This window comes from Genypterus blacodes, unplaced genomic scaffold (assembly GCF_046128005.1).
Source record: "Genypterus blacodes isolate CSIRO-AG114 ecotype Tasmania unplaced genomic scaffold, CSIRO-AGI_Gbla_v1 ptg000002l_1, whole genome shotgun sequence".
Classification (NCBI taxonomy): Eukaryota; Metazoa; Chordata; class Actinopteri; order Ophidiiformes; family Ophidiidae; genus Genypterus; species Genypterus blacodes.
This window is the reverse complement of record NW_027466816.1, coordinates 1,251,129-1,266,380: the sequence shown is the minus strand read 5'-3', so window position 1 is coordinate 1,266,380 and position 15,252 is coordinate 1,251,129. Positions and strand designations below refer to the sequence as shown.

General features: G+C 44.9%; 1 protein-coding gene across 5 annotated transcripts in view; it reads left to right on the top strand.

The window, feature by feature from the left end:
- Positions 1-15,252, top strand: part of mllt3 (MLLT3 super elongation complex subunit) — a 22,260-nt gene extending 7,008 nt beyond the window's left edge. For 4 of the 5 annotated variants that reach the window (XM_076148604.1, XM_076148551.1, XM_076148689.1 and 1 more), the window contains exons 3-13: positions 4,071-4,153; positions 4,336-4,479; positions 4,931-4,969; positions 5,115-5,243; positions 8,106-8,678; positions 12,393-12,462; positions 12,555-12,690; positions 13,155-13,278; positions 13,455-13,517; positions 14,095-14,166; positions 14,440-15,252. In XM_076148604.1, coding sequence (XP_076004719.1) covers positions 4,071-4,153; positions 4,336-4,479; positions 4,931-4,969; positions 5,115-5,243; positions 8,106-8,678; positions 12,393-12,462; positions 12,555-12,690; positions 13,155-13,278; positions 13,455-13,517; positions 14,095-14,166; positions 14,440-14,571 — 1,565 coding nt within the window. In that variant the 3' untranslated portion in view covers positions 14,572-15,252. The remainder of the gene's footprint in view (positions 1-4,070; positions 4,154-4,335; positions 4,480-4,930; positions 4,970-5,114; positions 5,244-8,105; positions 8,679-12,392; positions 12,463-12,554; positions 12,691-13,154; positions 13,279-13,454; positions 13,518-14,094; positions 14,167-14,439) is intronic. The other variant, XM_076148472.1, reaches the window with a different exon arrangement.

Sequence of the window (15,252 nt, the reverse complement as noted above, 5' to 3'; positions counted from 1 at the left end):
CGAGTGATATGTAACAGGTTATTGATAAGCCCGTGATAATGTAATCTCTTACTCAGAGTAAAGAGTATAGTGTGTTTGTCTCGTAGGTCATTTTTACACTAATATAACGCTTCATAGCGATGTGTATCAGTCCAGCAGGGGTGGATCCCACCTTTGGGTGGGGGGGGGGGTAGAGGGGGAGCTCTGGATTGGAGCTCAGCGTGGATTGGCATCAGGCAAACTCAGCCTGTATGTACAATGTTGGATGGATCCTGCGTGCAACAAGTGGCTCCAACTTTATGAGGCGAAAAGCAAAATATCAAGTTTTTGAGTAATTTCTGTGTTTTGCTTGCTCACTGAAAAAATATTTGCAGTAGTGTGTGTGTGTGTGTGTGTGTGTGTGTGTGTGTGTGTGTGTGTGTGTGTGTGTGTGTGTGTGTGTGTGTGTGTGTGTGTGTGTGTGTGTGTGTGTGTGTGTGTGTGTGTGTGTGTGTGTGTGTGTGTGTGTGTGTGTGTGTGTGTGTGTGTGTGTGTGTGTGTGTGTGTGTGACGGGACAGTTGCAGGGGCTTGCGCACACACAGAGATTGATGCCTTAATGATTGGAGCAGCATGTTAGCCTCGGGGCATCTCTTGGCCTCCGTGGACGCTTACTCGAAGCCTTTTAACTCCCCCGTCCTCACTCTGGCTTAATTTGCGTGTTGTGTGCGCATACCACATAAGTCAATTCAGCGCAGTGACCTGTACGCTGCGCGCACTCAGACACACACACATCCTTCGGCTGAGATACATTCCTTTCTTCTTCGCCGCAGGCTTTACCGCCATCTCTGCCGGCTCCAACGATGCCTCCCCTCACTACCGCTTGCGTGCGAGCGCTGCGATTTTCCACATGAGTCCATTGCGCACTCCAGCCTTATGAAGAACTTTATATGTGGGCGTTTAACGTTGCCGTCTGCAGCCTCTCGGCGTCATCCTACACAAATCTTGTTCTACTGAGTTTATGCTGTCAAACACACAAACACACACACACGGTTATAGAAACGGTGAGGCTGCAGTCGCCATACCTGCAAGTTATTCTGTCCGCTCAAGAAACCACCTGGGGTTGTCCCAATCTGGCGTAAACTCTTGCAAACGTTCCGACTCTACCAGGGATTTAGAGACGGCAGGATTTTCCCCACCCATGGATTAATGGAAGTGAACAGGTATTGGAGTTTTGTAATGGCAAAGGTGTCGACATTATTTTTGCCCGTGTTTTTGACGTCGCTTGTGGGTCAAATTTTAGATTTGTGTTTCTTCAGTTTTTGCGTCAGAGAAATGCAGCTTCATTTCTAATAAACGCACAATTTTACAGCAGCGTTTACCTACTGTAAACCCCTCCCCCACTCCACGGACCCCTGCAGGTGTTTTCCGTAATTGTTTTAGTGATTCTCAGAAATCGTGGCCTCTTGTGTCGGCGGAACACAATGGAAGCTGCAGGCTGCTGCTGCTGGCCTGAAAGGAGGCGGGCTGGGAGGAGGTGCAGGAGGCGAGCAGTAAACGCCGGTGCTCCCCGGGCTCGTCCATGAAAGGAGGCTGGAGGAAGTGGTTTATTGAAGCGTGCTTTACACTAGCAGTCTGTCAGTCACTCGCTCTTTCACTCCTTTCTCCCCGCTCGCTGCTGTAAAAGCATTTGTCTTGTGTTTACAACGCCTCCGCACGCCCAAGCAGGAGTGTTTTGGCCAGAACTCGCACTCGGCCCTCAAAGATAACGATCTAAAGGTCAAACATTTGATATGTCTTTGTCCCATTTGTACCACTCTATAGATACTTGTGTACATATATGTATGTGTTGTTTCCTCTTGCCAAGATCTGAATTCTGCCCCTCGGGATCAGTAAAGTTGAGTTAATATCATCTAAACCAGTGGTTCTCAAACTGTGGTACGCATACCACCAGTGGTACACGGGGAAATCCAATAAAAAACCTGAACCACGAGATAATTGAACTTGACTTAATAAGTTTAGCCTTTCATAAATGTTTGCACACTACTAACCTTACCGATAGTAGCGCTGCGTGCAAACATCAACTTTTAGCTTCAGGCTAAACTCAACTGTGATGGCAAGATGGTAAGCGGAGATAGTAAAAAATAAAGTATGAGCGGTCCAAATACACTAAAGTCATGGCTCCAGAGGGGAACTAAAAGGACTAAATCTGCAGATCGAGGGTAATATTCCAAGCAGCCAGGACGAGTGCTAAGGTTAGCAGCTACATCAGTAGTGGGAGTGAAGTGTCCACAGCACCGGTAGCTGGCTGCAGAAAGCGCAAAACATTACAGAAATATGACCCGAGTTACATCAACCTTGGATTCAGCTGGATCGGGACGAAGGAAGAGCCAAAGCCACAGTGTGTGATGTATGTGGTGATGTTCTCAGCAATGAATCCATGAAACCATCGCATCTCAAACGGCATCTACAACCAAACACACAGCACTGAAACACAAACCAGTGGATTTTTTTGTAAGTAAACGTGATGAACTGAGGCAGTCCAAATGCACGATTCAGTTCTGTGGTCCACCTGTGGTTAAAGCACAGGAGGCTTCGTATTGTGCCAGCCTCAGCATAGAGAAAGCCGGTAAGCCGCACACAATTGGTGAACAGTTAGAGTTATAAATAGTTGCCAAAATGCTGTGTTTGAAGTACAGGTTTTTGTGTTTTTTACTGAAATGCAGTTGTTAATGTTCTCAGTGTGTGTGTGTGTGTGTGTGTGTGTGTGTGTGTGTGTGTGTGTGTGTGTGTGTGTGTGTGTGTGTGTGTGTGTGTGTGTGTGTGTGTGTGTGTGTGTGTGTGTGTGTGTGTGTGTGTGTGTGTGTGTGTGTGTGTGTGTGTGTGTGTGTGTGTGTGTGTGTGTGAAATGCAGTTATTAATGTTCTCACGTGTGTCTGAATGAAATGCAGTTATTAATGTCAACTGCTGTGTGTGTGTATGTTTGTATGTATGCTTGTTTGTGAATGAAATGCAGTAGTTATTAATTTTCTCGTCTGTGTGTGTGCATAGGCTATAGTGGTGGTACTTGGAGAGCCAAATATTTTCTGAGGAGGAACCTGATGTAAAAAGTTTGAGAACCACTGATCTATACCACACAGTCAAACTCAATTCAACAAATCACTCTGAGCTGCGATCTTCATCTCATTCATCCTGACGTAATGATGCTAAACACAAAAAGTCTCACCTGGCGCGCAACTTTGTTATGGGAGACATCAGGACCAGAACACACACCCCCACCCCTGACATCTGTTTAGTCCCTTGAGGTGGGCGTGGCCTTCACACCTGTGCGGTCTCACATATGGTGTCTATGGATCATTTCTGATCATCCCACACTGGACTGAATGTAAATAAATAAATGGATCTCTGTTATAAGGATAATTAAGTTAATAATGGCGATTGTCCGATAAATAACCCGACCTTGGTAAACGCAGCCTGGAATACAAGCAACCTAATTGCTGCTTTGTGTGTGAGCTCCTGTGGGACAGCGATAGACAAGGAACACCTGAGATTGCGCGTTTGTTTGCAGTAAGCGTTCCTTTGGGGAAAGCTCGTCTCCCACTACCCGGCCCAGAGTTCCCGACCTCTGAGGGTCTGCGGTTCACGTGGAGACGCGCGTCGCCTCTAATGAGATCTCACGAGAACCCTGTCGCAGGTGGAAGTGTGTGTGTGTGGCGCATTCACACTCTCGTACAATTATACAGCAAAGATGTTGAATGGCTGCCACTTTGTCTGATTACACACAGGATAAAACGTAGAACAGTGCCCGAGTCTCTCTCCTTTTCTCTCTCCCCACGCTCTGTTGCTCTTTTTCTTTCACTCTTTCTCGCACTCTTTTTCCCCCTCACTCTTACTTTCTCTTCTCACTTTCTGTCTCAACCTCCCTGCTCATTCTTTCTGTCTTCCTTGCTTTGTTGGCCTTCCTCTTGCTCTCCCTGTTTCCATCACTCTCTCCTTTTCTCGCTCGCTCCTTCTTTCTTTCATTTTTTTTTGTCCACTTGCCTTTGGTCTTCTGTGTTGTACGTCAGTCCCGTTGGTTTGACAGTTGCTATTGTCTCTTGTCTTTTTGTCTCAGTGATTAAGGATCCACCGTACAAAGTGGAAGAGTGTGGATATGCCGGCTTCATCCTGCCTATAGAGGTTTACTTCAAAAACAAGGTACGCTCACATTACTGCAAATATCTGACACCACAGCTTACACAAAGTATGCAAGTACTGCTTTACATTTCCCTCTGTCTCTCTCTCTGTCTGTGTGTTACTTGGAAACTCGAATAGATAATGACAGAATTTAACTGACTCTTCTTCTTCTCTTCCCTCTGAACGGACCACCGCTTATTCAGGAAGAACCCAAGAAAGTTCGCTTTGATTACGACCTCTTCCTGCACCTGGACGGCCACCCGCCTGTCAATCATCTGCGCTGCGAGAAGCTCACCTTCAACAACCCGACGGAGGAGTTTCGTAGGAAGCTGCTGAAAGCCGGAGGGGTAGGAGGAACATTCATGCTCTCATAACGTTAAGCAAGCGTACACAATATGCACAAGCACAGACTGACACCGAAGAGCGACGAAAGACTTGAATTTTGGTTCGTCAGATGTTATCTGACTGGTCGGAGCTACTGCAGCATCATTGGAGACAATGGGAACGAAATCGCTCCCTAAAAAGTGGCAAAATGGGCCACAGACACAATGGTCCACCTCCACAAAGACTTGAGCAATACAGATTAACCAGTCCAATCTCGCGTTCACGACTGTCGGGGGGAGAATCTCACTGCTCCAACGTCCATGGATCTCCACTATGAAACCCCACAAACGCAATCGCAGTGCTCCATCGTGGACTTTCTCTAATTGTTTGTACAATATTTGTGAGATGGCTTTAAAACATAAGACTTTACAGCTGGTGATGATAATAACGCTGGTCTGATTGTCTTCTTCACAGCAGCGGGATCCACACAAGCGAAGTTCAGAAGACTCCAAAGTAAGATTTCTGTCATGCTTGAAGATCAGTGGATTCAAAGTACATCACATGGAATACCAACAATACTTTATGCAATACTGTAGTATAAACTGTAGTATTGCATCACATTCCTTCTACTAATCCTCCCTTACTCTCGCTCACTCAGGTGATGGTGATGCAGGAGGGCTCCACCTCGCTGTTCGGTCAGCACCTGAAGCTCCCCACGCTTCCCAACACTTTGCTGACATCCACGCTGTCCGACCCGAAGAAGAGCAAAGCCTTTCACGGGTCAAAGGTCAGTCAGTGTGTTCCAGCACACCTCAGGAAATGCTTCTAGTCCACTAACCAAATGCGGTGGACATTGTGACCTCAGTATGTCGGCTGCAAATAAAACGTGGCTCGGTCTTGGCAGATGTATGAACTGCAACAAGTCTTTGCGTGTCCATAACTGAGCTCTAATGTCCTTTTTTAAAAGCTCATGAATGAAGTTCTGTGTACAAACACAGCTGATGGTCCTAAACACCTTCAGGTTGGAGCTCCTTCACCACTGAATCATCGGTGTTAGCGAGCAGACATGTTATTTCCATTACTCCTTATGTAACTGCCTGTAAATCGTGTCATTTAAAGGAGGGGGGGGTGGTTCTCATTTCACATGGAAACACTTTCCAGTCTAAACACAGTGATGAATTTTCCCTTCTCTCTCCAGCTCTTTTCACATTAACATATGCATATTGCCACATGTTGAATGGCCTTTGTAAATATTATCTCTGTAATAAATCATAACTGTTTGATTTATGATCCGGACCGATTTAATAGTTTTTTGTTCTTTTTTTTTTTTACATGAAACGTAACATCGGTGTGCAGTCATGAGTTAATGAAGGGCCGCTGTCGTGTTTACATTTCGCTTTCATTTCCTCTCTGCACGTTTTGACCTGTTGAGAGACTTATGTGGGATTGGGTCACCTGTTAACCTGCCGCTGAAAGGTTTGCGATTTTTAAAAAAAAAAAAAAAAAGGGAAGAAGGAGGTAGGCGATGACGGCTGCACTCGGAGCAGTAAAGCAGCGCTTTTACGCGGGAGGGAAATGGTTTACTGGTGCAAAGCAGCGCCTGAGTTTGGAATTGAGCCGGCAGCTTTACGTCCTGAGGTCTCGGGGTCGTGAGCTGATAGACACAATGAAAGGTTTTAGTGGTTGGGGGGGGTGGGGGGCTGCCTTTAGCCCGCCGTCTAGACTGCTTTAATGGCTTTACTGCATTGATGAAATATTGACAACAGGGCTGGAGGTGAGACCTGTGAGAAACGACCTCTGTCACTAAAACAAATGCATTTCCTCCTCGTTACACTTAAAGGCTGCACACGTCGGGCTGTGAAGAAGTCCACAAAACAAGTCTGTCCTGCCGCCCGATGTTACACCATTTCATGATTTTCAGGTCCTTGCGTCTTAACTTGGTCACCAGTGTGGTTTCTATTAACGCATGCAATTTAAAGTTACAAATTGAAAAATGTGGAATGGAAAAACCCTCTAATGCAGTGGTTTCCTAAACTTTTTACATCAGGTACCACCTCAGAAATGATTTGGCTCTCCAAGTACCACCACTATGGCCGATGTTAAAATACAGTAGCATAGGCCTACCCTATTCAGCTGCTATGCAAAATGCACACAGGAAGCCAATTTATTATCATGTATTTTGACCTTTGTCACAGTCACATTGTACAAATTGGTACTATCACAGTCACATTGTACAAATTGGTACTATAACTCTCTCATATGAACAACTCTCCTATATGGGACGGACACACACACACACACGCACACGTGAGAATGTTGATAACTGCATTTCAGTAAAAAACTCAAACAACTGTACTTCAAACACACAGCATTCTGGCAACTATTTATAACTAACTAACTGTTCACCAAGTGTGTGAGGCGTACCGGCTTTCGCTATGCGGATCCTGTGTTTTAACCACAGGTGTACCACAGAACTGAATCGTGCATTTGGACTGCCTCAGTTCATCACGTCTATGTTCCAAAAAATCCATTGGTTTGTCTTTCAGTGCTGTGTGTTTGGTTGTGAGATGCAATGGTTTCCTGGATTCATTGCTTTATTGAGAACATCACCTCATGCCACACACTGTGGCTTTGGCTCTTCGTCAGTCCCACTCCAGCTGAATCCAAGGTTGATGTAACTCAGGTCATATTTCCGTAATGTTTTGCGCTTTTTGCAGGCAGCTACCGGTGCTGTGGACACTTCACTCCCTCTACTGATGTAGCTGCTAACGTTAGCACTCACTTCAGTCTTCTAGGCTGCTTGAAATATCCTCCTCTCGATCCGCAGATTTCGTCCTTTTAGTTCCCCTCTGGAGCCATGACTTAAGTGAATTTGGACCGCTCATACTTACTTTTACTATCTACGCTTACCATCTTGCCATCACAGTTAAGTTTAGCCTGTAGCCAAAAGCTAATAGTTGACGTTTGCACGGAGCGCTACTATCGGTAAGGTTAGTAGTGTGCCGTGTACAAACATTTATGAAAGGCTAAACTTATTTTAAGTCGCATTTCAATTATCTCATGGTTGAGATATTCTTATTTGAGTCTTCCGTGTAACACTACAGGGAGCCCGCGCACCACTGGTGGTACCCCACAGTTTGAGAACCACTGTAAGTTTTTACACTCGCTTGAGGTGGATGTTGTGTGAAGTCGCTAAAGAAGTAATTTGTAAATCCGGTCTTTGTGACATTGTGGTTGGACATAAGGTCTCTGTTTTGATTCCAGAAGCATGTCGAGTTTTGTTTTGTGTTGAATTGAATGATGGAAGAAGAAGCTACAGCTATAAAGACGGAAAGCAACAGTTGCAGTTGAGCTCGCAGTTGAGAGCAACAGTTGAGCTAACGTTCATGTTTGTCTGACTACTCTTAGTAGATTATGTCATTGTAAACCTGCACATGCTCATTTCTCTCATTAGAGCGCAAACATTTAACAGATTTGAGGATCGAATGATTATTTATTCCAAGAGAGCCATGAGATGGTGGAAGGCTGTTTACGTCTCATCTTCTTAACATTAAACTGTTTCACATCATGTCAAATTGGTTGTGTGAAATTTGCATGTTGAAATGTGACGTCGACTGCAGAGTTTTAATTTGTGCCTTTACAATTGCAGGAAGGCCCTAAAGCCAGCGGCATGACCCTCCACACCACCTCATCAACCACCAACAGCAGCAGCCTCTCCAAACTTCACAAATCATCAAAGGACCACAAAGATAAGCCTCCAAAAGATTTCAAAGACCCCAAAAGTGCCTTCAGAGACTGCGGCTGGGAATCCAGCAAAACCCCCAAAGAACCCTCCAGAAAACCCAAAGAGAACCAGCCGCTCAGAGATATAAACCCTAAGATGGGCTTCAAGGAGCCTAAGTCTTTGACCAAGGAGCACCGGACTGAGGGGGTCACCCATGGGACGGGGCCCAACAAGCGCCTACCATCCCATGACGGTGATGATCACGTGACCAAAAAGCGTAAAAAGGGATTTGTGGATTCATCGGGGAAGCACACGTCGGGGTCGGATGCACAACACTTGGATAAGAAACTGTTGAAGGATAGATCCCAGATGCAGACAAGTAAATCACGCCGCGAAACTAGCGAAGCCGAACGCAAGAAGGTTCCACCACGTCCTCCATTCCACGACCTGGTGGACCCCAACGACTCGGACACGGAGGACCAGTTGATGAAATCTGACGTAAGTAGAGGATTTGTTGGATGCTGTGAGCTTGTGTATGTGTGCCTCGTCGGGTCATTTATTGTTAACCTGCACCAGCTGTGCACGAAAATGAGAGAAGAGCCCAACACAACGGTGTCACGTGATGCCAGTCGATCAGTCGCATTAACCTTCCCCCGACCCGTAGGAGAGGCTTGATTTACGTAAACATTCAATTTAAAGTTTGTAACGGCTAAAGGGAACTAAAGAAAGATTGTAAAATCTGAATTTACGGATATGTATGTTTGCAAAGTAGTGACATAAAATGAACTAGAAAAAAAAGCAACGTTGTGTGTTTGATGCTGAGTGACAGAAGTAGCTCAGTGTGAGGAGATTTATGAGGGTGGAGTCCAAACACCAGTGACGGCTGTAAACCCCAAGGTTTAAGATGCAGCTGTCTGACCATTGAAGCAGTTCAACGCTGTAAAATTCCTGATTGGAGCTTCCAGTGAAGAGTTGAAGGGAGGGAGCGATGGAAGGAGATTCTGTTCTTTCAAGTCTTTAAGACGGGAGGATTTGTTGGTGGTCAGTCCTTCCTCAGCGCTGAGGAGCCATAAAATCCAATGAGGAGCTCGGGTCTGAAGGCCTGCAGGGGCCTCGGTGGGGGTGGGCACCAATAAACCTGGTGGGTGTTCGGCTGCAATTGTCTGCAGGGCCAAACAGGAAATGGACTAACCTGTGCGACTGTTCACAGAAGATTATTTTGCTGATTTGATGCGTTAGAATTCTAAGAAGGATGCACTGTTGCTCCCATTCATAGAACAGAGAGAGAGAGACAGACTGATGTACTTGAGCTTTGGGCTGGGTCGGGGATTTTCTTGATGTTGTGGGTCTGTAAAGTCCTTTGAGACATTGCATGTGATATTGGGCAATACAAATAAACTGACTTGACTTGACGGGGAGAAAGAGAGAGAGAGGGACGGTCGCTGGTCAGTTTTATGGAAAACATGCATATTCATAAAACTTGTGAAAGGTTTTGTAAAGTGTCTCCACACTGCACACTCCTTTACAGTAGGTGGTGCTTCAAACATCAGTCACCCTACAACCAGAATCGTCATTAAATCGTTACCGTCATGAGAACCACCTGGAGACAGAGTGAAAACCTCTGCGTGATATTTGAGGTTTTTTGTGACACTTTTCTCAATTTTGTAAGTTGAAAGTGTGCAAAACAAAATTCAATGGAAATCTGCCGTGAGAGGGAGTGAGCCGGGGGGGTAGAGAGAGAGAGAGAGAGAGGTAGACTTTGAGGTAGTCTCTGGCTGTGCTTCCTCTCACATTCAGTGAAAACGTTCCATTAAAGTGGACTGGTTTTAAGGAGAGATTGATGGTTTTACAGCACCTGAGGAGAAAGAGCAGCTCCTCTTCTCTTCACTGGCTTTTGTGCTGAGGAGTCGGCCTGCGCTCATTGTTAGCACAGACTGGCAGCGTTGATGTTTCTCTCTCTTTTAGCCAGAGAAGTCGGCATATGACGACTATCAGCCGATCTCTCCATCTGCCGCTCTTTCACCCCCTCCCCCCTCTACTTAATTTTACAAATGAAATTGTTTTTTAGGGGGGAATTAATAGATTGAAGGTGAAATAAATGTGAGGATTTAGAGGTCGTAAAGAAAATTTCAATTGAGTGTTCCATTTATTTATTTTTTTAATTGTATTGGAAATCCCGGCCATCAACAATTACATGTTAGGCCCCGCTGCGTCTTTAGCGAGGACGCGTTTAGGTGCGCTGTGAGTGGGACGTGGGGTCCAGGCTCAGCGGAGACGAAAGCCAGGTGCTCTCGACCCCGCCGAGCGACGCGGGTGGCCGAGCGGACCTGGCACTCAGTTTGATCTGTGTGCTTTCACTGGACGGAAAGGAGGAAGTGTGGAGAAGGTGATGACATGAAGGGCGGGCGCGCGCACACACACACACACACACACACACACACACACACACACACACACACACACACACACACACACACTGATTTATGTAACCGTAATAAATGGCATAGATTTGCTGTTTTTGTCCAATTAAAAAATAAATAAATTACTAACATTAACAATGAATACATGTCAAAAAAACAGCTGAATGAAAGAATGGTTTCTGCTCATTGTCTGCGCTGTCTCTTTGCTCCATGGGTTTGATTGGTTATGTTACATTTTAACATTTAAGATTTTAAGATGTTGGTGTGAAGCAGACTCGAGCTGCAAAACTTTAAATCACATTCAAACCGTGTTTGTTCTGCCCCCGCTGGAGTAGAACAGCAGACCAAACATTCTTGGTGTTCGATGCTGCTTTTTGTGCTGAGGGTTAAGACAAGAAACCAGATTAATGCCAGCAAACTTCTATGCTGAAGGCCGTTTACGGTCTGTGAAGAGGGTTGCTTTGGTGGCTTTGAGCAAAGTGGGACAAAAGCCCTAAAAGGAACGGCAGCAAGATTTACGGCGCTCTGAAGAAGCCGTCCCATAAACCAACACACCAGCTGTGTGTTGTTTGTCGGCAGGAGGTGACGACCATTGAAGTTTCTGCCTTTTGTCGTTCGTCCTGCTTTCTAACTTCAAATCACTTCTTTTGCCTTTTCTGGTTTCGTGTGGCGCCACCTGTTGACTGTGGTCTGCACATCGGGATCCACAAGCTGTCTACTTCAGCTCATAAACACACACACACACTCATAAGCACAGGCCAAGTTTAAAGACTATTGTAATGTGTATCAATAAACCATAGTAACTAAGAGAGTAGTAAGATATTAATAAAAAAATAGTAAATATGAAAACCTGATAACTGAATTGTCAAACTTTGACAAAAATAGACCTTTACAATCAAGTCATTTTTATGAACATTTTAAGGGAATATTTGTTGTAGGTGTCAAAACTCAGCCTAAGCGACGCCAAAGCAGATTGTTGTTGTGATGTTTCGGATGCTGATGTGGTGAAGCTCTTCATCATCTCTGTTGCTTTTAGGTCTAAGCTGCTCCACTAAACCTAAAGAGACGCTGTGTGTAAACTAAAAGGCGCTGAGCAGCCATTTAATGTCACACAGTCGTACGTAAACCGGAAAGAACCTATCAAGACTCTTCTTTATTAATAAAGGGTGATGATCAGAATCACACCTGTGCCGTTACTGACAGTGTTGGCGACCTTCACTGAGGTTATCAGAGTCAAAACATCCTGAGCCTTCACATCCTCCCACTACCAAACGTATATTAGCCTGCTTTTGATGTCCACAGGAACAAGCAGTTTTTTGAGAAAGTCTTTGAGATCGTACACAAAACGCACCTTTTAGCCACAGGCATGTTTTATTTAGCTTGCCGTCTCATCTGGCAATAAACACAAACCCAGCAAACATGGAGCGAACTGTCTCTGGGACCTCAAATCTGTATGTGTTTGTTGTGAACCAGAGCCGAAGGCCAAATGCCTGCACAACAAAGGAAGTTCAACAAGGATTGCCGTTTATCTGGAAAATGTCACAAATTGCAACGTGGTAATACAACACTAGACGTGATCCAGATTCTGTTCCATAACCATTCAATCTTACGGCCTCACCACAAGAAACACCACCTGAGAGTTTCCATTACAGATTTTTCAGTTCTCAACTTCAAAATGCGCAAAACCAAAGTCAATCAAAATGGCCATGATTGTTTCTAGGTAGTACGTACGAAGTGTGATTCCCTCCTCCTGATGATGGCTGACCTAACCTCACTTTGCTCTTTCTTTCAGTCGGAACAGCCCAGTCCAGCCAGTTCCAGTTCCAGTTCAGGCTTTGCCCCCACACACCACAAACGGCAAGGTAACTGAGCCACATGAACGTGTAGCGATGTGGACTCGACTTCATGTAATGGCATTAAAAGACTAATCTTGATTTGCGTTTTCCACAAATAGTGCTCGGTCCACTGCAGTCAGTGATGCAGGATCTGCATTCGGATGACAATGACGAGGATTCAGATGATGACGATGACAACATGGACTCTGATGGGGATCGGCCGGCACACACACATGTGATACACCACCAACGTAGGTCAGTAAATACTAATACTATACTAGTACTGATACTGCAGTTAAAAGTGCATCAAACGGCTGCCACATTTCCTTCAATACTCCAGCTGCATGAAGAGACACGCTGCTTATAACTGCATAAAGCAGCACCACCACAAAAGGCAGCATTTTACAGTGTTGATATTGGATATAATGGTTCATTTTCATCCACTTTTCCAGGTCACTGTCGGCAGCAGAGCCGAGGGCTTTGCATTTAACGCCCCCTGCATGTTGCTGTCTCCTACCGTTATCTTCTTGCTTATACAATTTTACATTTACAGTTGCGACCTAAATGGAACCTAAATCTTTAAATCCCCGGTAGTGTCTGAATGTACAGAAGAAAGTATGTGGATATTTATCTTGAATGTTTAGTCTTTGCACATATGCCTCCTCAAGTAAACTTAAATGTGCACTTGCGTTAATCTTGGCGTTTTGTCTCATGTTTAGCGGCTCACGTTATCCTTCGTCACTCAGGGTCAGCTTGAGTGATGGCAGTGAGAGTGACAGCTCGTCGTCCTCGCCGCCCTCTCGAAATGAAGCCACGCCCTTATTAAAGACTACTAATAACCAGGTAAGGTGATGCAATTTTACAAAGTGTGACAATTTTCAGGAAGGTTACACCTGAACTCAGAAATGGACTACAGATACTTGAGCTAAGTGAAGAGAAGTCAAACTACAAGTGTCTTCTGTTACTCCTGTTATTATCTGGCCATTTTGACCGCAAATACATGTTTTACCCCTTATCAGATCCTGGAAGTGAAGAGCCCCAACAAGCAAAACAAGCAGGACAAAAACGTGGACTGTGACAAGGTACCACAACTACGCTTTATTAGGAAGGTATCGCATTTGTTCACATTTCCCTGCCTTCAGCTCATTTCCTTCTGATAGTGATAATGAGCTTAAGTTTTATTGCATGCCAATAAAAGACAAGTTTGAATAATTTCCTGAAATTATGTACATTGCAAAATCCGTCCCTTCACATTCCTTGATGTTCCATACAGTTAAGGTTCAGAGGTCAAATTGAAAGGATATTTAGTGAAGTAATTTATATTGACTGGTTTATAATCATTTTAATATCTCGACTGATCCCAACCATCGCAGATATGCTAATGCCACAGCATTGAAATTTAACATTCATGTTCTCTGGTCATGGTCGAGAAATGTGACTCAGGTGAAAATTGGTAAACTGTTCTATTTGCTTGGCACAGTTTGTTCAGCAACGTAATGACCATGACAGCATTCTAAAATGTTTGCTTCAATAAAAACAAATGGTAAAAAAGTATTTTTTACAGCTTTCTGGTATAAGCTTGCAAGTCTGCGCTCTTTAGTCCTCCTGTGTTTTTGCCGTGTGATAGTGTTAAACTGTGGCAGCGCCGCTGTTTTCTAGGCTTACCTGGACGAGCTGGTGGAGCTGCACAAACGCCTGATGACACTAAGAGAAGGTCACATCCTGCAACAGGTGAGCTGCTAACAACGCTGCTGAACGCCAGCATGTTTCCGTGCACAGATGTAGAGATTGTACAGTTTGTCCTGCAGATAGTTGCATGAGCATGAAGCGCTTCTTAATGTTCACATCCATACAGTTCTGAGCCTTTGATTGGTAAACACAATGATGTGTGTATCAATGGAATGCTGAAGCTGTTCTGGATAAATCTCCTCTGTGTTGCCTTTCATTGTGGACTGATAATGAAGCAGTTGTCCTTCAACCTTTGACCCTGGCTCATTTTTCCAGATTGTGAACCTGATCGAAGAGACCGGACACTTCCACATCACAAACACTACTTTTGACTTTGACCTGTGCTCCCTGGACAGAAGCACGGTGAGGAAGCTCCAGAGTTACCTGGAGACCTCGGGCCTGTCCTGAGGCGCTGAGCAGCTGGCTGCCATGGAGGAAAAAAAACAAAAGTCGATCTCTTTATTTTGTTTTGTGATAAACTGTGATGCGGCGCCCCACTGTGGTGGTGTCCAGTCGCAGCACGTCAAGCCTGTCACTTTGGAAATGGCTCTCGGAACGACGAGGTCATCTGGCAGCAGGAAGCGGTACCTGACACGGAGATCAGGCGATCACCCAGAACGCCTTGACAACTTTAGACAATAAAAAAACGTAAGCGAGGATGTCGACCTTGTTGCTCTTAACGAATGTGCGTGTGGTTGCCATGTTTGTTGTCTCTGTTTGTTGTTCATTGGTGACAGGTGCATGGTATTCGCTGCCTTACCACATTTGTCTTATTTATTGAATTTAATTTGCAGTTGTGTGCGTGTGTGTGTGCGTGTGTATGTATGTGAACGGGAAAAGAGATTCAGCAGAATGAGACTGTAAAGCACTTCAACATCTGCATCAAAACGATGCGCCACCATTGTACTATATTTCATGATTTTCAAGTAATTTTCCTCTGAGTTACTGTTGTCTCTCTGTCAGCTGTATCATTGTGTAGATGACTGTGGGTCTCTCACAGGTCTGTAGGTTGTTTGAATGGACCCTTATGGATCTATAACCATGTTCAAGGCTCCTCTACATGAACTTCTAAGCCTAGTTGTTGAAAAA